The sequence below is a fragment of the Sphaerodactylus townsendi genome, linkage group LG02 (genome assembly GCF_021028975.2).
Source record: "Sphaerodactylus townsendi isolate TG3544 linkage group LG02, MPM_Stown_v2.3, whole genome shotgun sequence".
Classification (NCBI taxonomy): Eukaryota; Metazoa; Chordata; class Lepidosauria; order Squamata; family Sphaerodactylidae; genus Sphaerodactylus; species Sphaerodactylus townsendi.
The window spans coordinates 17,839,424-17,865,119 of NC_059426.1; the positions used below are offsets into that span (position 1 = coordinate 17,839,424).

Genomic DNA, 25,696 nt, shown 5'->3' on the forward strand with positions numbered 1-25,696 from the left:
AGACTAAGTTTCCACGGATGCCCCACTTCCTGCTGCAGACTCCCCATATATTCTGTGCCTAACAGTTTAGCCAACATCATGCTATCTGAACACCCGGCAACTGAGTGGTGGGGATCGATAATTACAAAGTTAGCTCAGCTTGGTCTCTCTTTGGAGGCTCTTTTGATGTTTACCCCCAAAGAGATTATGAGGGAAATTAAAATGAGCCTCCTTGACCAGAAACAACATCTTCTAAGCTGTGCTATGACATCATGTTCCCCACTTTACTCTGGCATTACCCCAAAACCAGGGCAGACTGCTAAATATCTGTACCATCTAACTGAGTCCAGACAAAGGTGGGTCATTACAAGGGCCAGATGGAATGCTGTCATCAGCTCTACAACAGGGACGCTTCTATAATACACCCCCCCCCCAGATAGAGTCTGTACAAATTGCCTGTCCTCTGTTGAAACCCTTGAGCATATTCTGTTTACTTGTCCAAAATATTCTCTGCTTAGAGCAGGGGTAGGGAACCTGCGGCTCTCCAGATGTTCAGGAACTACAATTCCCATCAGCCCCTACCAGCATGGCCAATTGGCCATGCTGACAGAGGCTGATGGGAATTGTAGTTCCTGAACATCTGGAGAGCCGCAGGTTCCCTACCCCTGGCTTAGAGGCAGCTGCTCTCCCTTATTCAAGACCAGAGGTCTTCAAACTATGGCCCTCCAGATGTTCATGGACTACAATTCCCATCAGCCTCTGCCAGCATGGCCAAGTGGCAGGGCTGATGGGAATTGTAGTTCCTGAACATCTGGAGGGCCATAGTTTGAAGACCCCTGTTCAAGACGAACGGCCCTTTAAGCCGAACTATTGTGCAACTCTTGAGTAGCAATGATCCTCTTACTCTGGAAAAGAGCGCCCAGTTTCTGTTACAGGTTCTGGATCTTTGAGTTATATTTTTTATGCATGATCAATTTATGCCTAATAAAGGTTTTGTTTGTTTGCCCCCCCCCCCCCAAGTCATTCCTTGGGATCCCCAGTCCTCCAGGAGTAGCATTTTGTGGAGGTCACTGGGCTGCTAAATCTCCACAAGCTCATCATTCTGCTATTCTACCAAGGGTAACAAAGGCATCTGGTTCTAACTGAGAGGTCTAAGGTGAGAGCCTTTGATGGCAGCCAAAATCATCTGGGAATGTTAAGCAACTCCAGCAGGCAGCTTAATTACAGGTCTTTCCAGAGCACCACAGAGAGGGGCCACTACAGGTGTTACAGACAGTTCCCTCTCACAAAGGAGGGAAAATGCCACAGTCACATTGTTGAAAAGAGTTACACAAGATTGATTGGATGCAATAACTAAAGTATGTTGTCAATAAAACAAGCTCGTGTGATCCCAAATTTTCACATTAAACCATCTGCCATTCAATTATTCAAGAAAAGTTGATAGTAACATATTTTGTAAGCATAGTACAATTTAATTTATAACAGGTATAAAAATTAATCATTACTGGGCAACCAAGTTATCCTGAAGAAATTATGGATTTGGTTTCATTTAAGCTGAACAACCCAAACACATTTTCTTTTACATCTTACCCCATCTTTTTACTAGAGATGGTTATGAAATGCTATTAGATCGTCTTAACCGATCATTGCTATCACCACAGCTCTAGACTGTTCACAGGACAGAATCCCAGACCATGGGACTTCCAATCATCAGTTAATAATGGGTTCATTTTACTTTTACCCAGCATCCTTGGAGGCTGCAGACATCAAAAAATATTCACGTTCTGTAGGTATCCATTTCAAAATTCAGTAATCCCTAAAGAGCCACCCTCTGCTTTTTTTTAGATCCTTCTAGCAATTCTACTGAGGTGTCTGGGTGCATCTAACAATGCAGTAGCATTCTCTAATGTGTATGCTACTGCATTGTTAGATGCACCCAGACACCTCAGGAGAATTGCTAGAAGGCCCTAATGTGTATAACTATTCTCTAATGTGTATAACTATTGGCGGGCCAAAAGGCCGTAATAATAAATATCTATCTCTAATGTGTATTATGCAGAGGCGTAGCGCCAATGGGATGGAGTGGAGTGCGACGCCCCAGTTGGAGGCATGGCGGAGGCATGGCCAGGCCGCGTAGGGGGCACGGTGGGAAAGTTCCGGGGCACGGTGGGGGCGGGCGGTGCTGTGGCAGGAAAACAAGGCGTACGCGCATCCTGGGCGGAGTTGCCCCTCGCTCTGCCTCTGGTATTACTTGATTCTCTATAGTGATGTATTTTATCATCATATTAGAGATGTGGTCAGTAGCCTGGCCCCACAAGCCCTGACCAGTGGAAGAGGGCCTCTTGCAGCACAGCCAAAAGTAAACATGGCTGATTTGGAAAACAGTGTGCCAGTGGGAGTGCAGGAACAAGAGAGCCAGCTGGAGGATCTAAACGTTGAGGCAACCCAGAGGGTGGGCATTAGAACCGACAACAAGAGAGACCCAGGATTTCTCTAAGCTCCCAAGAGGCAGGGTGGCAGTGAACTGCACTGAGAAAAGCAGGGCAGAGGAGCTGATATAAGCTGCCAGACTGGTAAGCCAAGATTTAAGACTCTGGGAATTGTACAAGGGAAGGGCCAGAGGGCACTGGGGTTTAAGGGCACAGAAAGGGGCTACAGGGAGCTGTTACCTTATAAAATGTAATTGCAACCAAGGAGGAATGTTAGAGGGTGACCACTGATGGTTGGTGCAAGGGGAACCCCTAATCTCAGGCCACAGAGACCATGACAAAAGAGTTGGCATTTCACACACTTTCTAATACAGTATTAAAACATACTGCATTAGACAATAACAACATTTGCATTACAGGTTCTTACTTGAATCATTCTTTGAGCTTTCCCAGAGATGCTCGAATTATAAAAAAGAACATTAAAGGGTATTAAAAAACCACCCTGCCTGGTACCAATGTCGGACAGATGCCAAGAAACATTAGAAAAGCCATGAGCCCCAAATCATGGAAAGACAGAAGCATATGACCACAACATTTATAATGGATACATAAAATAGGAATACCTTTCCTCCTAAGGTTCATCAAAGATTAAAATCTAAGGGAATATCACCTGAGTGAATTCCAAGACCATGTCCCAACCAGAATTAAGCTGGTCTTGTCAATACTTCCAACATTTGAGAAGGCTTAGGACAAACACTTTTTCTAAATAAGTAAATAACAGATTCAATATGACGGCAAACATACAAGGGCTATTGTACATCTGTTCCACTCCTAATGAAGATTTTAATAGAGATATTTTAAGGAATGCAAAAAAAAAATTCCTTCCTTTTTTCTCCAAGGAAAATGACTTACCTGCCACTTAACGATGAGAAGTATGGTACCACATGTATTCCCAGAGGGCCACCTTCTCCAGAAATCTCTACCATTCTGGTCATGCCACTAAGGAAAAAAAAAAGAAACAAAATAGGATTACATTCAAACGAGACCAAGTCAGAAGCAGAAATAACTTCTGAAACTCTTGGGACATTTTTGCATATACTTGTGCCAGCACTCTTACTAATTTTTTAATCTAATTTGATTTACATTCCGTAACAAGCTCTTTAATACATAATCAGTCACAGAGTGAATCATAAATGTTATAACAATTCTTAGGTTTGTAATTTATTTTTCTTGTGCTTTATGATGCCGGGATAAACACACAGCATCCTTATTAATTCTTGAAACTCCTCAGACAACATCCCTCCCAACTGATTGCATTCCCACAGAACAATAGCCACCATCAGATTTACTAAATATTCTAAATATTGTCTTCTGCGAAGGTGAAAACTATATAATTTTTAAAACATTTTTATTAATTTGGAAGATAGTAGGGTCCATTCCAAACAGATGCCAACTGAGCAGAGCGTTACATATTTAATGGAGGAACTGGATCTAGCTACCTATCTAACCCTTCCAAATAATCTCTGAACTGGTGCCTGGAGGTTGTTTTCGACTAGACATGAGCTAGTGAACTGACGCTTAATCGCTGCAAGTTGGAATTGTTACTGGTGGACAGGCCGTCTGACCTGGGATTGAAGATGCTGCCTGTTCTGCATGAGGCTGCACTTCCCTTGAAGGAACAAGTCCGTAGTCTGGGGATGCTCCTGGACCAGGCTTCTTGCTGTATAAGCAGGTGGCAGCTGTGGCCAGGAGTATCTTTCACCACCTTCAGCTGGTGTAGCAGCTGTGGCCAGGAGTACCTTTCACCAGCTTCAACTGATAAACCAGCTGTGGCCTTTCGTGGGTAGACTATATTGAGATTAGATTACTACAATTCACCCTACATAGGGCTGTCCTTGACAAGTGTTCGGAAACCTCAACTGGGACCGAATGCTAAAGCCAGACTGATGACTGGAATGGGGCATCTCCCAGTTTCTGGGCACAACTCAAGGTGCTGATATTGACTTTCAAAACCCTATGTAGTTTGGGATCAACATAACTGATGGAACATCTATTCCCTTATAAACCCACTTGACCAGTGTGGTAATCTTTGGAGGTCCTGCTTTAGGTGCCCCCATCTTCTGAGAATGGGTGGGTGGCAACCGAGGAGATGGCCTCGGTCATGACACCAACACTGTGGAACTCTCTCCCAAGGGAGATTCATCTGTCTCCTTCTGATGACATCTTCTGCCAGCAGGTGAAGACTATTTTGTTTTGTTTCATTTGGCATTCCCTCAATGTTTTTGTTTCATTTGGCATTCCCTTCCCAACCAATGTTTTAATTTCAGTTGCCATGTCTTGTACATATTTTATCTGTTGTTAATAGTTTTACTGGTGTGTGTTGTGAGGTCAATTTTAATGGTTTTAAAATGTGCATTCATTCATTCATTCATTCATTCATTCATTCATTCATTCATTCATTCATTCATTCAACTTATAGGCCGCCTCACCCCTGAAGGACTCGAGGCGGCTCACAACCTGGCTGTTCTACAGGACAGCAAATCAAAACAACATAAAACTTAAACCTATTAAAACTTACGCTATTAAAATGGTTAGAGCATATGTTTAAAATTGTTATCTGCCTTGGTGGTTTTTGTGAGGGCAGAAAGGCAGCATACAAATTTTGTAAATAAATCAAATAATAAAATACCTGTCTCCTGGCCCACTGAACATTTGGGGGGGGGGCACACCACTGTAGCAAGGATCTGTGCACGCACAGTCCAGTAAGTATGGGTTATAGTAACGTTACCCAACTGCAACTCTAGTTTCAGTAAAACATTCAGAGGCATTGAAGCTACATAGGAATATGTAATGGGCAGACAGGATGCCATTCCCAGAAGCCTAGGCAGCAAATAATGAACACATGTCACTTCTACAGCAGCATTTGTGCACCTTCCTGTGTTTCAGTATAGGCTTCCTTCCCTGATAATATGAATTTCCTGGCTACTATATTGGGGGGGGGGGGAGCGGGGGGAGGTTGATCAATTTTTATTTATTGAACAATTACATCCCACCTTTATATTTGGCTCAAGGTGGTCTACAATGCTAGTTAAAAGACAAGTTCAGTTAAATTTCACTTAATTCACCTCTCCATGATCTCTTTGAAAAGACTGCTATTATTGAGTTAAATTAGGCCCTGGGCACAGGGAGAGGTGATAATTTCACTATAGTCACATTCAAATAGGGCTGACCAAATGATCCCCATGAAGTGGGAAAGATAAAAAGTTCTACAACTCAAACAACTTCTCCTCCGATTGAACACAAGTGACGCAGAATTATTTCGGTGTCCTGAAGTTCTAAACTACAAAGGTAGCTGAACAGTTGTATGCAATTATGACTCAGAAATAAATGGCAAAAAATAACTGCCTCTTTGATGTTACAGTAGAAGACTTGCACAGAAATGACACTGGAAGAAAAGAAGTAACATTTTCTGACAAATGTTTGGTAATTGCAAAAATGGCCAAGTATTTCTCCCAGCTAAGAGCAGGTCAACATTTCGCTCCAAGCAATATCAACCGTAAGAATGAATGACAACCCTAAGAAAGTCTAATGAATATGAGAAACAAAATGGCTGTATGATAAATGTGGTTAGTTTAAATATGTTAAGGTTTTCTCAAATAAGCTATGCCTGCTCTGCAGCAGTTTTCGTATCATGCCTCTTCACTAATGAACAGCAAGAGTGGGCTGTGGTAAGTCTGGGCCGAACAAGGTTAACCACAACCCTCTACTTACTGCTTCCCAGACAAGTGGGATTTTAAAAAGATTTCGATTTCATCACGAAAAATGGCATGTGGCTATGCACTATTATATTATGGTGACCAGACGTCCCGCTTTTGGCGGGACAGTCCCGCCTTAAAACAATTTGTCCCATGTCCTGCGGGTTTTTTTTTTTGAACCGTCCCGATTTTTGCACTGCCTTCTGGGGGGCGCCCCAGAAGGCAGTGCAAGGCTCCTGGCAGCTAGTACTATGCATTTGGTTGTGCCAGCCGCTGGGTCCTTAGTTTTACAAAGGTGACAATCTGGTCACCTTATATTATATACACATTGCAATATACTCCCTTTGAACTTTAAATCCTGATAATTATTAAGATCATCATTGAAAGCTCTCCCTGGAGTGCCTCCACCTTCTCAGGTGAAGTGGGTAAGAATCAGGGATAAGGCTTCCTCTGAAGAAAGGCCTCCTCCTCTGTGGAATTCTCCCATCCTAGCCATCTCTGCAGCACCTACTTTGATAATTTTCAGGCGATAGGCAAAACATCTTGGGTTGAACTCAAGGGCGCCAGCGCACCAGTGTACAGCAGTACAACACCACTTCCACTGAGAAAGGAGCAACGGCAGTGGTGGGATTCAGCAGGTTTGCACCACTTCGGCAGAACCGGATTTTAAAATGGTGCTTGTAAACCAGTTGTTAAATTATTTGAATCCCACCACCGGAACCGGTCGTTAAATTATTTGAATCCCACCACTGAGCAAGGGGTACAGTTTTTGTTGATTTCCTTTTTACTACAGCAGACACACACACCCTTAGTCTCCCAAGTTGTTCCGGGGGGGGGGGGGGTACCATGAGACATGAGCAGATATGTACTTGCTATTTCCAAAATGGAGGAAATTTCTCCTCCACAACCTTCATACCTGTTGTAGTGATATGTATATAATTTCTTATGCTTTGCACCTGGGATTGTAAAATCAATGTAAACAACTGTGAAGCAACCAAGCTGATGCTGCCGGATTGGTGAAGGAACTGAATATAATTCTCCACTCCCTCTTCACAACACTGTGACACAGTATAGGCTGAGAGAATGACTGCCCAAAGATCACCTTGTGAATTCTGTGATGAAGTAGGGTCTTGAACTCTATTCTTCCAGATTCTAGACTCCAGCTTCATTGGCTTTCTGTCCCCAGGCGAGGAGACTTCTTCCACAATTTAAATCCCCTCTTTTCCAAAGCTTCAATTAGCTCTCTAGCCAGGGCAGAGGTAGACAATATGCCACGCTGTCTGTGCTCAGTGATATGTGGGAAGAGGATAAGTCTCTCAGTTGTCACCTACTCCCCCCTACCCCAGGCCCCTGTCATAATGTTTACTTCACCAGTGCAAAATGAAAGCATAATTCTCCCTTGCTGCTTGCTGATTGTAGTCTGTATGTTTGTGTATTTCCACCATGTATCATTCTGTTCTTCCTACAGCTTATCCTATCATTCTGCTTCAGCTAAATCAAATTAAGAACAGCAGGATTCAAATGAGAGCATTAGTTTTGGTGGGTGGTGGGTAAAAGATGCGATAGATGGTGTACCTGATCCCTGACCCGTTGATTACTTTGAACTGCAGGGGAAGTGATATTAGAAGTCGATGGAAAAAACCAGGGTGATGCTTGTGGTAACCTTTCCACATGGCTGACACCTTCAATTATGCCACACGAGCATTATTCATTTTGACATTTGTGAATGCAAGGATCTCCACGGCCAGATCACTAACTAGCAGGAAGACATGAGCTTCCTAATCGGATAATCTTGCTGTGTGTAAATATTGTTTTCAAGTTACCTTTTTCTTACACGTGGTGTTTAAACTTTCCTCGGAGAGCAGGTGTGAGGAAATTAAATCACATTTTAAGAAAATACAGCTCTAGAATTCTATTCTTTCTATGCACTAAATTCAAAATTGTTTCCATTTTTTTGCATTTTACAGTTTTTAGAATTCCATTGTCATTACTGAAAATTACAAATGCCTTATACTTGTACTGAGTACCATTAGCACTTAGAGATCTTTTACTAAAGCTTCTGTTTTATACCAAGATTCCAAACAAGTTTACTTAATCCTTTAAGTAACAAGACTATTTTTAAATTCCTCATGCTTTCATACGGTCTGTTAAAACTGCTGGATGTTGCAAGAAGATAGAATAAATAACGTATTTTCCATTTTGTCTCAATGAAGGAAATAGAGAAGTGTCTAGTTTTTATTCCCCTCCTAATTATGGGAACATTATTTACTTTCTACTAGGAGACTAAGAAATGTACAGGTGAAGTGAGGGGTGTTTTATTTATTACTGTATTAGAGGAAAAAGCATGTATTTTATATTTAGCAATAAAAAAACCTTCTGGAATAAGAACTTCAGTACGAAGGTAGTCATGCACATTTAGAAAATTTAATATAGTCTGTGATAGATGACAAGAAATCATTTTTTTTAAATTACTTTCTTTAAATGTTTGATTCTTTCCCAGAAACCCTTAACAGAAAGACTTCTAATGCTGCGCTGTATCGGCAATGAAATTTCACCCCGTAGCACAGCATATGGAAGCAGAAATGTTGTTTTTGCAAGCATAATTTTAAAACAAGTTTTTCCATAGGGGAAATAATAGCCACACTAATGAAAAATTAAGCCTAGTCCATTAGAAAACAGATACTGTATTAACATTTGATTACTTGGAATTCAAAGAAATGCTTCTCTCCTGGGTCATTCATTAAGTGCTCCTTCAGATCTACAGACCATCTCTGCCTTTTATATAATTCCAGCTGAAGTTGCTTCAGGCCTGTTCTGGAACCACTTGTTTTAAATGTACTTGCAATATTAATAGAACAAAATTATTTTCATAAAACCCCACTGTCTCTTCACTGGCGCATTGGATTCCTTTCCATTTCTTGCTGGCAGCTGCATGACGTTCACATTTTTTTTAAAAAAAATAGTTTTTGAACTCGTTCAAAGATGCTACTACAGCTTGTCCTCTAGTTTTTTTTGTCTATCGCCAACTAAAGGACTGGTTCAGTACTGCAAGCAGATGTCAATGAACGGCAGCCAAGCCATACATGTGAAATGGTCCTCTTGAATGTTGCTGCCACAATTGACACGGAGTGATGCGAAATTCCAGTCTGTGTCCTTTAATTTCTCACGGCTCATTCAAGGTCTTACCTGATGTGGTGCTTAATGAGCAAGGTTCTATGAACTGCAGGGTCTGCTGAGCTTGGACCCGGGCTGTGGTGTCGATGGCAGCAGAGACAAAGGTGGTGTCAGACAAAGAAGTACTGCCAGCTGTCCCGGGCCCACTCAGCCCAGTGTGTTTCTGGGCTGCCAGTGGCCTTCCAGAGCAGAACCCCACCAGAAACAGCCCGGTCAGTCAAACAGGTCAGTGACTGAAGAACACACTTGTCTGAATTCAATTTCTGCATTTGTGGTTTCTCAGACACAGTGATGACTGTGCAGTTAACCTGTATCTTGTGGACCACTGCCTTGACCTGAATAGCCCAGCTTTGCCTGGCCTTGTCAGGTCTTGGAAGCTAAGCAGGGTTGGCCATGATTTGTACTTGGATGGGAGACCATCAAGGAAGTCTACACAAAGGCAACAATGGTAAATAGCCTCTGAGGTATCTTGCCTTGAAAACGCTATTGGGTCACCACAGGTCAACTGCGCCTTGATGGCACATTACATCACCAGTTAACCACAAAATCAGCAATTCAGTTGCAAAAGTTTAATTCAAGTCAGTATGATCATTTACTCTTTCCACATCTTTTGAATGGTACTTCTCTCTCTTCCTGTAGCATTTTGTAACTCTTAGTAGATTCAGGTGGGATGTCTAACTTTGCAGCTTGATTTTTGCATGTTAAAACATAATGCAGCTTGACCCTTTTATGGGGCTTTCGGTACTTCCAGACACTAGCAGATTTGTTATAGTACCCCCCCCCCCATCGCAAAAGGACACTCTCTGTTCCTTCTATCTAACTGTTCTATCTGTTCTAGGTTTCTCTTAACTTCCCAAAGGCTTGATCAAAACAGGAATTGCTCTTAGTCTGTTACTACTGGCTTCAGTTTATCAGGGCGGTCATGTCTACCATTGTTATTTAGGGTTATTAGTCCTACCTGTAATAGTTGTTGAGCAGCAGTGGCGTAGTGGCTAAGAGCAGTGGCTAAGAGCAGGTGCACTCTGATCTGGAGGAACCGGGTTTGATTCCCAGCTCTGCCGCCTGAGCTGTGGAGGCTTATCTGGGGAATTCAGATTAGCCTGTGCACTCCCACACATTCCAGCTGGGTGACCTTGGGCTAGTCACAGCTTTTCAGAGCTTCTCTCAGCCCCACCCACCTCACAGGGTGTTTGTTGTGAGGGGGGAAGGGCAAGGAGATTGTAAGCCCCTTTGAGTCTCCTACAGGAGAAAAAGGGGAAATATAAATCCAAACTCCTGCTCCTCCTCCTCCTCCTCTCCTCCTCCTCCTCTTCTTCTTCTTCTTCTTCTTCGCCAGGCCTCCTCCTCCTCTTCTTCTTCCTCTTCCTCTTCCTCCTCTTCCTCTTCCTCCTCTTCTTCTTCCTCTTCCTCTTCCTCTTCTTCTTCTTCTTCGCCAGGCCAGTGCAGCTAACTGACCATGGCAGTATCCTATTTTAAAACTTAAGAATACTTAATCTTGCAGTTGATCTTGCAGATTGAGTTATAATAGCACAAACACAATCAGCAGTCTTTACTTTCCTGAGGGAAGATTGGAAGGGAAGCTGTACAGTGTTGTGCATTAGGTTGTGTATGCATTAAAACCCAGATATGCCTGCCCTTCCTGGCCCTTCATATATTGAAGATCCAGAGACTTGGAAATGAAAGCCGAAAGGCACAAGGGAGTGCTTATGTACTCACTGGCTATCTCTAAAAAAGCTCACGCATCTCCACAAAGGGCAAAATAATAACACTGCTTTATTAGGAATGAGACCCAGAAAATAGGAATTGTCCCATTTGGCCTGTTTTAGTGTTTAATGTAAAATGCACTGCTAGTGGAAAGCCGCTTGTTTCATTACACCATATGTTTGCACAATGGATTGTGGGAGATACAGGTAGCCACACACAATGTGTGGCACAGTGTTTCATATCTGATAAATGTCCCCGCAAGAATGAAGGTGGAATAACAACCTTCTTGTGATTTGCAATAGCTAGGCATAGAGTTTGCATCTTTCCTCTAAATCTCTCAGCTATGTGTGGGATGTCTTTCAGATATGAACATGCACTTCAGCCTCTGTGTGATGCCTGCTACTTCTCTGCGTGGCCACCTTTTATTGCCCACTCTCCTTATACCGTTTATTGGCCACTTGACCACAACAGCTTCTCTTCCTGTGATGTTGCTTGTTTAATTTCCTAAAGTGTTTAAAGAATTTAATCAGGGGACAACGCTCTGTGTTGATGAAATCAATTTCCTGATTACTTTGTATTGACTCCCCTACCCAATTGAATACTAGGATCCCAGGATCGCACCTGATCTCCATCTGGTGTAGGATGGGAACTGTATCACCTGTACTGTGCTGCTCCTGGGCACTCCTAGCCAAAGTAGATCTATCAAAGTAGATAGTCTGCTTGTGTGTTCACTGATTGCTCTAAGCTGTTGTTAGAAATAGTTGGCACATTAAGTTCCATGACAATATGTTGGGGCCACTAGAATTGTGGGATGAAGTTAGAATGCAGATTGTGATTGTGTATATGAAGTTAGAATGCAGTGACGAGATACATTTCAAGTTGTGTTGTAAATGTTCATGATTAACAGACAGAAATGGGGACTCTTTTGTGTACCTTCAGCACATCTGTGCTCATATGAAGGATCACTGCATTCAAGGAGGGGAACTTTTAGATATTGGTGAAGGTTCTTTTCTACCAAATACACTCTATCACAGTGGTGGTGAACCTATGGCACTCCAGAGGTTCATGGACTACAATTCCCATCAGCCCCTGCCAGCATGGCCAATTTATATATTGCCTTCTCCTAGAGATGCCCCAAGGCAGTTTACAATACAGTAACATACAGGATCCTCAATAAAAGGCCAGTGCGATAAGGATTCCAAGGTGTAGTGGTGAAGGTGCCAGATGTCTGGAAATAACGGAAACTGTAGATTTGTTCTAAAGCCTTTATTCCAAAAGATGCGAAGGGCAACAATGTAAAGAGGAATCTGAGCCCCTCGCTCAGATCCATCACCTATATCCTCCTGCCCCCCCCCCCTCCGCCCACAGCCAAACGGCCTCTACAATTTCCACTGCATTTCCACTACAAAGTACTACAGGCTTGGGAACAGGTCACACTCCTTTGCAGATAAGATCTGTGTCCAGGAAGTCCTGGGGTGGAAGGGGAGGGGGAGAGCACTGGACATCTTCAAAGTAATAAGCAGTAAAGCATTCCCCCCTTGCCATCCCCCCACCCCCAATCTGCACTGATAGGCTCAGTCCTGACACCAGACTAGGATCTGTGAAACCTAGATTCAAATCCCCACTTTGCCGTGGAAACCACCTGGTTGACCTTGAACCAATCATACATTCTCAGCCTTTACCTTGGCAAGCATTTGGATTGGAGACATCTAAGGAATACCAAAGCATGACACAGAGGCAGGCAGTGGCAAACCACAATTCCTCTTGCCTGGAAAACGCTATAGGGTAGTGGTGGCGAACCAATTGGCCATGCTGGCAAGGGGCTGATGGGAATTGTAGTCCATGAACCTCTGGAGTGCCATAGGTTCACCACCACAGCTCTATCGTATCCTGTCTTGTACTGATTTAGAAGAGTTGGTTCTTATACCCTGATTTTCTCCACAATAAGGAGTCTCAAAACAGCTTATAATGGCCTTCCCTTCCCCACAACAGACACTTTGGGAGGTAGGTGGGGCTGAGAGAGTTCAGAAAGAACTGTGACAAGCCTGAAGTTACTCAGCAGGCTTCACACAGAGGAGTGGGGAAACAAATCCAGATCACCAGATTAGAGCCCACAGTCCATGTAGGGGAATCGAACCTGGTCCTCCAGAATTGAGTCTGCCACCCTTACACCATGCTGATTTAAAAGCAAAACTTTTTGTTTGTCTGTTCTGATTAAATAGAAACAAAAAATATCTTATTGTATTACAGTGAGATATCGGCAGTTCAGCATACGAGGACCAATTCAAGGTCCTTATTTTGCCCTGAATGGCTTAGGCCAGAGATCCCAAAGGGACTCTCTTCGCCCAGAACAACCAACCTAGTCAGCCCATGGGTGCTGTTCTACGGGGACCAGCTTTAGAAGATATTCACCTGGTGGGAACCTGTGGGTTGGTTTTTCTGACTCATGCCCCCTGACTGGAACTGCTTTCTGCAGAAGTTGAGAATATTTGGTTCCCTGAAGGCCTTCCCAATGGGTTTGAAGACCTGCTTTTTCTGGCTGGCCTAAGAATTGTATCAATAAGAAATGGTACGGGAGTGTTAGTATATGAATGCCATGTTTTATGCAATTTTCATTATTTCTGTTGTATTTTATTTGTTTTCACTGTTCTTAGGAGATTTCTCTTTTTTTCATACTGGCCTTTCATTGAGTATACTGTATTTTACTGTATTATACACTACCTTGGGACATCTGTGTGTGTATATGTTTGCAACATCACAGCTGAAATATGATGACCCTATAGCCGTGGTGGCAAACCTTTGGCACTCCAGATGTTATGGACTACAATTCCCATCAGCCCCTGCCAGCATGGCCAATTGGTTCGCCACCACTACCCTATAGCGTTTTCCAGGCAAGAGGAATTGTGGTTTGCCACTGCCTGCCTCTGTGTCATCCTTTGGTATTCCTTAGATGTCTCCAATCCAAATGCTTGCCAAGGTAAAGGCTGAGAATGTATGATTGGTTCAAGGTCAACCAGGTGGTTTCCACGGCAAAGTGGGGATTTGAATCTAGGTTTCACAGATCCTAGTCTGGTGTCAGGACTGAGCCTATCAGTGCAGATTGGGGGTGGGGGGATGGCAAGGGGGGAATGCTTTACTGCTTATTACTTTGAAGATGTCCAGTGCTCTCCCCCTCCCCTTCCACCCCAGGACTTCCTGGACACAGATCTTATCTGCAAAGGAGTGTGACCTGTTCCCAAGCCTGTAGTGGAAATGCAGTGGAAATTGTAGAGGCCGTTTGGCTGTGGGCGGAGGGGGGGGGGGGCAGGAGGATATAGGTGATGGATCTGAGCGAGGGGCTCAGATTCCTCTTTACATTGTTGCCCTTCGCATCTTTTGGAATAAAGGCTTTAGAACAAATCTACAGTTTCCGTTATTTCCAGACATCTGGCACCTTCACCACTACACCTTGGAATCCTTATCGCACTGGCCTTTTATTGAGGATCCTGTATGTTACTGTATTGTAAACTGCCTTGGGGCATCTCTAGGAGAAGGCAATATATAAATCAAGTAATTTACATGAACTTCAGCAGCTGCAGACTGCTTCGTGGTTCCTCGAAATTTTTGCACTTACATTTACATGTATGATTACTAGAGATAAGATGCATATTTTTCTACCTCAAGGTTTAATTTCTAGAGATCCTAGAGAGGTGGTAAAGCAGGAAGAATAGCAACAGTTGTCAAAATATTATCTCCAAAAGGGACACAGTTGTGTCCTATTAAGTACCATAAAGCAGAGTCTGTGGATTAAATTTTTATTGTATTAAGAAAACAGTATAAGAAGTATTGTCGAACGCTTCCACAGCCAGATTCAACTGGCTGGGGTGGGTTTTCCGGGCTAGAAAATCCACCACAACCAGTATAAGAAGTGTTATTGGTAGCAAGTCAAAATACAAGTTAAGCCAGTTAATTGAAAAGACTAGTCAGAGGCTGAGGGACTCGAACCTATGGCTGATTGTTTACTTTAGAGAGTACTAAAGTGACTGCAAATATTAAAGGAACCACTAGGTCATGCTAACCCTGAGCCAATTAATAGTACAATCCTTTCCAGAGTTACTTCAGTCAAACTTCGCATAGGATTGCACTGTAAAGCCAAGAGTGTTGATTCAGTGTTTGATTAAATAACCTACAATACTGGCTCCACAGCTTGCTCTGAACACATACTTCACTGCTAATGCTTAAGACACGAAACAACATGGAAGGGACATATGTGAACACTAATTGCAATGCCATTAATGATGGTGGGGGCATTTAGACGGCACCTAACATTGAGCTGCTTGATATTTTTAGAGGTCTAATAAAATTTTTCATTCTATTTTCACAGCTGTGTTACACAGCCAGATTTCTATAATAAATTCCATAATGAAAGATTGCCACAATTATAAAATCCTGCAGCATGCATTCCATTAACTATCTTGATTAAATACCATGGATCAGAATGTATGCAGCAACTGTTCTCCCCCAAACCCCCTCCCTCTGCCCTTGTTACCCCTAATATCTCGAACTCTTCCACAGAACAGTCAACATGATCCACATTCACCCCCTCTCTCTCTCCTCCCCTGTACACATTCCATCTCCCAATGCTTCTTCTCTAATAGCAGGTTAACAACGAAGAATATTTTCGTGTTTATAAATTAAACTTCTCGCCACCACTCAAATTTTGACTGCAGGAATCCAAAAATTCTTTAATTTCTAGAATGAACCTGAGTAAAATGGCTATAAAGAGACTTGAAAGTTGGCCCCAAATCCACCAACTGTAAAGTATTTGGAATGTATTGTCACATCTGAAAGGGAAAGCAGCAAGGGATAGCCCAATCGTGTCAGTTCTTGGAAGGTAAGCAGGGTCGATGCTTGGAAGGGAGACCATCAAGGAAGACTTTGCAGAGGAAGGTTATGGCAAACTACCTCTGCTAAGTAACTTGCCTTGAAAACCCCTTGTTGGGGTTGCCAGAAGTCAGCTGTGATTTGACAACAGTTTCTACAAACACTTTGCTGAAACTCTTTAGTAAATGGCTTTAAGGGAAAACAATAATCTACAAAAGGCATGGTGGGTGCACACCAACTGCATTCGTGCATGGATGTGTTTTGCCTCTAATAAGAGATAAAGGAAAAACAACAGAAATGAAAAAGAAACATTAAGTGCCCATACCTGAAAGTAAACTTTGGTTTCGGAGATGTCGGCCCATTGCTATATGTGGCAAAATCCCAGTCTTCTGAAGATGAGTGTGTTGAATCCTAGAAAAATTTAAAATGTGTATTTTGATACTGATGTGGATATATAATAGTTGCAACTACTTTTATCCGAACAAAAAAAGCAAACAAACGGCAACTTCTGTCATCTGGGCTAAACTCCCAGCCAAAAAAGAATACTGCAATACTCATTAGCTAACCCAAAAATAACACAGTAAACATTTTTTTAATTAGTACACATAACAAATGTGGGTTGGTGGTTAATCAAATGTGTTCAAAACTCAGGCTTATTGCTCTGCCCACCCCCTCCCCAGAGGAATCTACAGTGATCAAACCCTACCCTGTTAGGATCACCAAGGTCTGACCCTCCATGTAGTGGGTCAGACCACTGTAACCCACTCTGCCTTTAAAGATGGTTTAGAAACTTCAATTGGTGTAAAAAATGACAGCCAGGTAAGTAGTGCTCATCCCAACAAACATACAAAAGCCCTTCCAGAGACATCTACACTGTTTTTAGAGTTGTTATTGGTTCTGAATCATTATGCTGGTTTTACCCATCAAAGCCCCTGATGGTTTGAGCCCAAAAATATCTAAAGTTTGCTACCTCCTGTATAAACCTGCTAAGAACATGTGATATTCTAGAGGGCTCAGTTGTAGGAACCCACCCTCTTAGAAGTATGGATAGTTGATAGTCCATGAGAGGGTCAACTCAGCTGTTGTCTCCTAAATTATAGAACTCCCTGGCACAAGGTATGTGATTTGTATAATCATTGCAGGCCTTCCAGCATCATCTTCAGTTCCGTATGTTCAGGAAGATCTTTGAAGAAAACATTTTTGCATCTAGAACCTGATTTTAATAATAATTTTTTGTATTTTAATGCCTTACTGAATTTATGTTGAACGTTCCTTTCTTTCCCCCACTTTTTAATAGAAAGGCGACTTCAACATTTTCCAAATAACATGAATCAAATTTTCACAGGCACACTTTATATTTTTCCAATTTTACATTCTGAATGGCAGCTCCCCATTATCTTATCTTTGTCACCAGTGCCTTTCCTATTGCTCTCCTGCCTTTCTTCCTCACTGTCAAAAAACCAGGTAAGATCCTTGGGGTGTGAATTTCTCCTTGCTGAATGACATTTGATGGTTGCAGCCACACATTTCGGCCTTTCAAATGCATCAATTTTAAGAACTAGAAGAAATGACCTTTCTAGTGGAAGTCTTTGTCATGACTCTGTTTAGTATTTAAGTTGTCAATTTGAGGGTTACAGAACAGCGCAGTAAATGAAAGCTAATATATCACTTACTGATAATGGTCTTATCTGCTGGGCGTTATTGTTCCTCTCTCCATAAGGTAAAAACAAATATAGGCTGCACAAGACAATTAGTGTAGTGGTTACAGTGCTAGACCATGACCTGGAAGACACCAATTCAAACTCTTATGTGGTAGGTAGAACCACATTCAGAGGTGGGATCCAGCAGGTTCTCACAGGTTCCCGAGAGTAGGTTACTAATTATTTGTGTGTGCCGAGAGGGGGTTACTAATTGGTGATTTTCCCACGTGATTTTTGCCTCCATTATGCCCCTCCTCTCAGCAGTAGCGCGCAGAACTTGAAGCAGTCTAGCAGGAGGTGCACCGGCGTGCGTGGCAGCCTGCGCCTGCGTGCATTCGTTTCCCACCCAAGGACCGGCGCAACGGCTGTGTCCTTGCCACAGCCCCACCCAGGAATGCCCCACCCCTGGAATGCCCGGCCATGCCCCGGTCGTGCCCCTGCCCAGCCCCATTGGTGCTATGCCACAGTTTGAATCCCACCACCATGGGAACCTGTTAGTAAAATTTTTGGATCCCACCACTGCATATGCTATGCAGAGCACCACTACCATGCTATGACCTGAAGCTTCCACAATCTAGAAAAGCAAGATGTCAGGGAGTGGGCAGGGGGAAATGCTGATTTTGAATGCTAGTAAGGGATGTTGTTTAAGAACAAAGGAGATGGCACAATTAAAGAACAATATAGTGACCCTTAGTACCCCACCCCCAGAGTAAAATAAAAATAATTTGTTTGTAAAAAAAATAACAATTTTAACAAAGTACCAGAAATTAGCTGGAAAGGATTTTGTGAACTAGTGTAAAACAGATTCATCTGGCAAGGGAGCTTCAAGGATAAATTCTTGACAGGCTAATTCCTATACTCTTGTTGTATCTTTAGAAAACACACCAAAGGAATGTGAAAAGTAATAATCCCAAAACAATGAAGAAAGCATGTTCTATACCTCTACAGGGGTGAGGCAATTTGCACTCCATAATGGGAAGTTAATCCCCCCCCCCCGTTCCTGTTCTACACCCCCTTTTTGGATTTCCCTGTCTTTGCCCATTCCTCAGAGTTGGCCTCCCAACTATCAGACTACTAGACAACATTATCTCCTTCAGGACCAGATGAAGTATTACCTCTCTGTTTTCCTCTTTGCTTTTTATCAGTCCCCTAATACCTCAATTCATTCTGCCTTTGGATAATTCACCCACACAGACGCTCTCTCAACAACCTTCCACCCACCCTGAGCTGTTACAAATGCAACTCTTTTATCTCACTGACATCTCAAGGCCCAAGTCTCTCTTCTTCAAGAGCACAATGCATACACACACAGGTGGGGAAACGCACTTGCAACATCAGTTAAGATATGCTTATGCTTAGATGACGTACCTTTGAGGTCTACGAGTTGCTTTTAAGAGCAGCTTCTAAGAACACAATCACTGTTTAATAAGAAAACTCCTGTGATTATGGTCTGCCTCTACTTTCTTTTTTTTCTCCTTTTTCTATCTGACGTCTGGTAGTTCAATCAAAGTCAATGTCACTTGAAAAGGCCTCTCTCTGCTTTCGTGAAAACACGGCACCAAACTCACACTTGGTGTAGACAAACCAGAGATTCCTAAACCAGAGTTGGGAGGAGTTAGGTCCTGGACACCTTTTTCTTATCAGCTCTGCTCCCTGGGTAACAGTGAGGAGTGATTATCAGGTTTACAGAACTGTTATGCTTGCATTGCTTCTGCATTGAAATGGGTGAAATATTTAAATTAGTAAGGGAGTAATCCAGAGGCGAATCTAGGAAAAATGTAGCCCAGTGTAAAATCTGAGTTTTCTGCCCCCACCCCCATATGGGCAGCCACCCTTCCCCAACATGTTCAACATTTTTTTTTGCACCAGGTCTTGAAGTCAATGTATGGACCCGAGGGGAAAGGTGTGGAGGGGGGATTTTCCACCTCCCACGTGTCTAAATGGTCACAGCCTGGGGACATTTGACCCCATATGTCCCCCTGGGTGCTACGCCTCTGGTTTGAATGGAAATTTGGGTGCTGTGTGGTTTCCGGGCTGTATGGCCGTGTTCTAGCAGCATTCTCTCCTGACGTTTCGCCTGGATCCTCTGAAGATGCCAGCCACAGATGCAGGCGAAACGTCAGGAGAGAATGTTCTTCGTCTGGCTACACTCATCTAACCTAAAATTCGCCGTGAAAGCCTTCGACAATACATTGAATGGAAATTGTTTGAATGGAAATGAGGTTGCAGGCCCCAGCCTCAAGCCTGTACACTATTCTCCCTCATATCCCCCCTAAACCATTATTTGAGGGTGAATGTTAACATCAGACTATTATTTATTATTATTATTTATTAAATTTGATAAACCACCCACGAGAAGTCTGAAGTGATGTACAACAAAAATCTGCTAAAACAATGTGCACAGTAAATAAGTGATAAATAGTTAAAATACGTAACTTAGAATAAGCAGCATTCTAAAACCCAGAAAAACAATATTAATAATACTAATGATGGTTCCCAGTCCCAAGGCCGGTAGGGGACAGACAATACCGAAAGATGTCACATCGGTAGTGGCAATGATGGTACAGAACGCAACACAGGGACATCCAATCTGCGGCTGGCCTACCCAAAAGCCTGGTGGAACAATTTGGTCTTACAGGCCCTGCGGAAATCACTAAGACTACCATTTGTAAATATTCTACCTTGGCCTCCCAAGCCATTTGCTGCAGGAGATTCCAACCAGATCGATTTAAACTGCACTGGTATCCAAAAAAAAAACAAAAAAACCTGCACTGGCATGCTACTTCCAGTATATTATCAATACCAAAAGGGCACAGGAAAACTTTGAACAAAATAGTAACGTTGACACTAAGGAACCTCTCCCCACATTGATCTACTGGCAACAATGAGGAACTACCTGAGACCAGTATTTGGTCACAAAGCAGGTCTTAATTTAAGCATCCAAATGGTTGGTTATGGATTCAAAAATTCTTTCTGAATAGGAAGAAGCGGCTTACCGAATTGAAAACTTTATATAATCTAGGATTAATTTCTATAAAGTATCAGGGGATATCCATGATCATTGTCATCACTGGAACAGGGCAGGAAAATTCAGATAAAGGGATATTGTCCTTCTGTATAAGCTACACTATACTCTGTTCCACAGAAAGATAATAGTAAAGTAGTGCATCTATCCACCTCATGCTGGACCTTCTTTGTTGTAGAATGTTCCACTTGGGTCCTAGTGCCTAGCTAGCTCTGCTCCCTCCCCCTCTGTTTGAAGGTAAAAATACATTTTGGCATTCAGTTTAATTATACAACATTAGCACCCAACTCAGTTACGCAGCTTTACTCACAGTTGGCCTTCTTCGCTCACCACGCAAATGGCGCCTGCCCAACCACAGTGAGTCTGGTCTGTCTACCAATTCCAGCTTACCAAGAGCAGGCTGCAAGTCTTCTTTAGCTAGATTCTGTTTGCTGGCTGTGAGCAGTTGTCAGGCCGACCCATAACCCAGCGGTACCAGAGAAGGGGACCTGCTTGTCTGCTCGCCCTCACAACTTTGTGGATGGTTGCGGGATAGCCCAGGGATAGCCCTTTGCAACTGGATTTAAGATAACAGTGAGGAGAGTTCTCTCCCCAAGTAGGCATGCCTGCTCCTGCTTCCGTTGGCCATTTTGCCAAGAAAAAGTATGACGCAATTGGCAAAAGGCAAGTATTGATGATAGTCATTCAGTGATCTATAAATGCTCTGGTATCAAAGCACCATGTTCAATAATGCGCAAAATAATGGTTCTGACAAAGGCAGTGCCTAAAAATGAATGATAATCCTCATATTCATTCGGGACTATATTTTAATGTGGAAGATTACATCTCAACTGACCATACTATCACCTTTCTGGGGAACAGAGTGTAAGCTCAATCCACGCTTAGAAACATTAACTTTTCAGCCCAAATGCAAGACTTCCGAAGAGCAATCTCTGGCAGCACAAACGCACGATAAAAACGATTTTCACAGCAGTGACTTCAGTGCTGATTTTTGATGCCTCGCCAGCACCCAAAGCAACAAACTTGCCACCATACAATTTTCTCATCTGTGATCAACAGACAAAATAATAATACAAAAGCAGTGAAGCTTTGACTTTGCAAATAATGAGCATAACGTGCTAAATTATGTGAGAAAAGGGAAAGCCATGAAGTCACACATATCTCAGAGCAGCAATAATATTTTTACTTTAGGCCTATTTAGATAATTGGAAGAAAGTGCTGCGGAAAACAGGCCTTTCAATTTAAGGCGAGGGAGGAAAAGCAAGGAAGAGTAATCAGACGGTACTTGAAAGCCATCCTCCCTGGACAGTCCTGAACACCCACAAGGCTTGGGAAATTATCTCTCCCACTCTGTACCTCTCACAGCGCACAAAAAAGCTTGCAAGCTGTGGCATTTAAGAGGACTATGTTGTAGGAAAACTTTTCACCTGACATCATGCTCAAAGCATGTAACTTTCTAGGAAAAAGCCAACATACTTAGATTTGCTGTATAGCAGAAAAAGCCCCACGGTGCCGCGCAGCCTTTAATAGCCTGATTCCTCACTCCTGTTGTGAGCCCCAAACCCTAACATTTATCCATTTTATAGATGGAGAACACTGATGCAGAGAGTCTTAGGCGACCCCTGTGAAAGGGTCGTTCGACCCCCATAGGGGTCCCGACCCTCAGGTTGAGAACCGCTGCTTTAGGCCATTTCAAAAGCCAACCAGTAATGAAGTTAAAGAAGGAAGGAAGTCACAATTGCAATCAAGCATCAACACAAGTGACGGACATTGGTCCGTCAAGCTGAGTATTTTCTACTCAGACTGGTAGCTGCTCTCTGGCAGTGACGAAGGGAGGGGGAACTGCGCCCAGGGCATGAGCTGCCTGTGCACCCCCTCCCGCCCCTGAAACGCCCCCGACATGCCCCACCCCGCCCCCAACATGTGATGGCAATAGCGGCGCCCAGGACAAGCTGCCCCAGATGTCCCCATTGCCGCTACACGTCTGCTCTCCGGGGCCTCAGGTTAAGATCTTTCACATCAGCTACTGTCAGATCCTTTTAATTGGAGATGCTGGGAATGGAACCTGGGACCTTCTGGCAGCAAAGCAGATGCTCTTCCACTGTGCCACAAAACCAATAGGAAAGCAAAGGAAAGAATGAATATCTCTCTAGACTGGGGGACACAGCCACATAAACTAGAATAATGCCTGCTACATCATGGTTGTCTTTTACCTGAAACGTTGCCTGCCAAACATATGTATGATTTGCTCATTCATTTAGCAGTACTTCTCTGAGACCCAGGATGTCGGAATCAATCAAAGGAATAATGCAGACTGCAGAAGTAGACACACAAATTCCCCTTTGAATGTCACAAAAATTCAGCATGGTAAACAATGAAACTGACTCTCTATATACGTGAGGTTCATTTTGCATCTTAGTGATCTATGTTCATTGGGATTTAAAAAATCAATCCCACAATGGAAAATTGTAAGACATCTGCCCAAAAACGTATACACTTTATTGTAAATTGTAAGACATCTGCCCAAAAACGTTTAACACTTTAACCTGTGATACAATTTTTTAGATTTAGGCTGTTTCCCCACTTTGGTCGTTTCCCCTTTGCTGCGTGCTACTCTCAGTAGGCATCATTTCTGGCACACGCCCGGGCTTTCCCACGACCCCGCGCTCTGCACAGGGTCATCAAAAGGCGCCGTTCTGAAGAGCACCAGGAATGACTTCGCCCGGAGGCCTTGAGACGAGCAGCTTCCAGGCGGCTGCGTTGTTGCCGCCCTGGCAATTGAGGGAGTGCAGCGGGTTTTGACCCTCGATGCTATTTGGGAGAGTATGCACCAACGCAGCAGAAGGTAAGTGGGGAAAGGCTCTAAGAGTACTTTTTAAGAGCCATCATGGTGTGGTGGTGAAGAGCAGTGGACTGCAATCTGGAGAACAGGTTTGATTCCCCACTCCTCCATATGAGCAGCAGATTCTCATCTGGTGAACCAGGTTTGTTTCCGCACTCCTACATTCCTGCCGGGTGACACTGGGGTAGTCACAACTCCTTCAGAACTCTCTCAGCCCCACCTACCTCACAAGGTGTCTGTTGTGGGGAGAGGAAGGGAAAGGAGTTTGGAAGCTGCCTTGAGTCTCCTAACAGGAGAGAAAGGTGGGGTATAAATCCAAACGACTCCTCTTCTTTTCCCATTTTGGCATATTATAGAAATTCATTGGCTGTTGATATTTTTAAAATTGCAAGTGTCTTCATGGCCAGAGGAAAACTTTCAGATGCCAATTCTTTTTCAGCAGTGTCCAAAGCCACTCGTATTTTTATGAGGCCTTTTGGCTTTGGGGTTTTTGTCAGCTTCCAATGCAAATCAAGGCAAATAAGCATTTGTTTTGTCAGCTAAATACTCAATGTATAACCCCATTCTAGTAGCCTACCACCACCCATTCTCTCTCTCATTAACTTATTCCTTACAAGACATAGGTATGAACGAAGATGTAGGTATCAACAAAGACAGCAAAAAATAAAATAAATTAAAATACTGCCTGCCTTGAGCATGTGCTAGTTCTTCACATTTACTTTCATTTTCAATTAATGCTGGATGTACACAATTTCTATCAGTTATTTCTGTCAGTTCTGGGATCTATCAGTAAACAACAATAAAAGATCTTGGTGCAAAAGTGGTTAAAATAAAACTCTCTCACACACAAACACACACACACACACACACACACAAAACCTCCAGCACGTTGAATATGCTCACATGGTCGAGGAAGAACTGAGAAGTTATATAAGGTGAATGGGGTCATTTCACATAAACAGACAGTATTTTACTACAACTAAATACAACAGACACCTGTCCTATGAACTTAGAGAGTAGAGTATTCTAGAACACGAGATGTTTTTCTAAGACAAGGGAATTCAACATGAGAAAGATAGTATGAGATTCAAATGGACAGAAATTTAGTCAAGGAACAATGCAGAAATTCTCAGCCAAGAAACCTATTCTGGTTTAAGACATAACACTAAATATTTTTCTAGAATAAATGCTGAAGTTTAATGGTTCAACATAACCCATTGAGAAGACTGCTGGCTGATATTTTGTGGCCAATATTATAAAGTCTTGCAAAAGCAATCTATCCGAGTTTGACTTAGCAAATTATGAAACAAATCTAAACTAACAGGATTAATTCTTCAGGAAAAAAAATTAAGTGGATTTTTACACAGCACCAGCACCATCTGTTTCAACTCCCAGACAATACAGAAGGAACAACATTAAAGGGAAAGCTCATTTTTAAACCCTGGAGACCATTTAAAACACAACCAAGACCAGGGGGCAGGCAGCCCAGGAAGCAGGGAATGATGGCCCTCCACTGACAATGAGCTCCACTCCTACAATGACCCTCGGGAGAATCAACCTCCATTGCACAGTGAGTCAGGTCTAGAATTATTTATATGAAATACTTTTATCCGGTTTTCCTCTGGCAAAGCGGGACTCAAAGCAGCCAAGAAGCCTAAAAACGCACAACGATCTAAAATCTCAGCACAACCACCAGGAGACAGCTCACCTACTGAATATGTACCATCCATGCAGATTTACAAGTCAGGAGAATTCTACCATTCATACGCTGTCACAGTTCACATATATAGTTGGGCCTTAGATAAAGCTGCGGAGGGCAAGTGTTCCGGCTTCTTTCCAGATGTGAACAGAAAGCCATTAAAGAAGCTTAAGAGTCGGTGTTCCAAGAAAGTCTTAAAAACCTTGTGGGCAATTATTTTAGTGTTCTTATATATGTATATATTTGTGAACTGCTCTGGGACCTTCTAGCGGGGGGAGAGCAGTCAGCAAATCTAGCTAATAAATAAATAAAAATGCCTCTCATGCTATTATATAATCTTAGGCCCTTTCTGCACGGGCCTCTATGCGCCCTCACACTGGCAAGAATTCTGCCGGCCGTGGGGGTGGAGAGCAAATTAGCGCCCGTCCCAGGCGCCCGTTATACAGGCAGCACTGCTGAAGCTTGCCAGCTTGGCGCCCGACCTGGCTCCCCTTCCCCTCCCTCAGAAACAGGCGATTGTCAGGCC

At 43.0% G+C, this 25,696-nt stretch overlaps 1 protein-coding gene across 2 annotated transcripts in view; it reads right to left on the bottom strand.

Moving 5' to 3' along the window:
• The window catches only part of PARD3B (par-3 family cell polarity regulator beta), a 680,328-nt gene that overhangs the window by 433,763 nt on the left and 220,869 nt on the right, over positions 1–25,696 (bottom strand). For both annotated transcript variants that reach the window (XM_048484334.1, XM_048484335.1), the window contains exons 5-6: positions 16,230–16,315; positions 3,321–3,407 (exon numbers count right to left, since the gene is read on the bottom strand). In XM_048484334.1, coding sequence (XP_048340291.1) covers positions 3,321–3,407; positions 16,230–16,315 — 173 coding nt within the window. The remainder of the gene's footprint in view (positions 1–3,320; positions 3,408–16,229; positions 16,316–25,696) is intronic.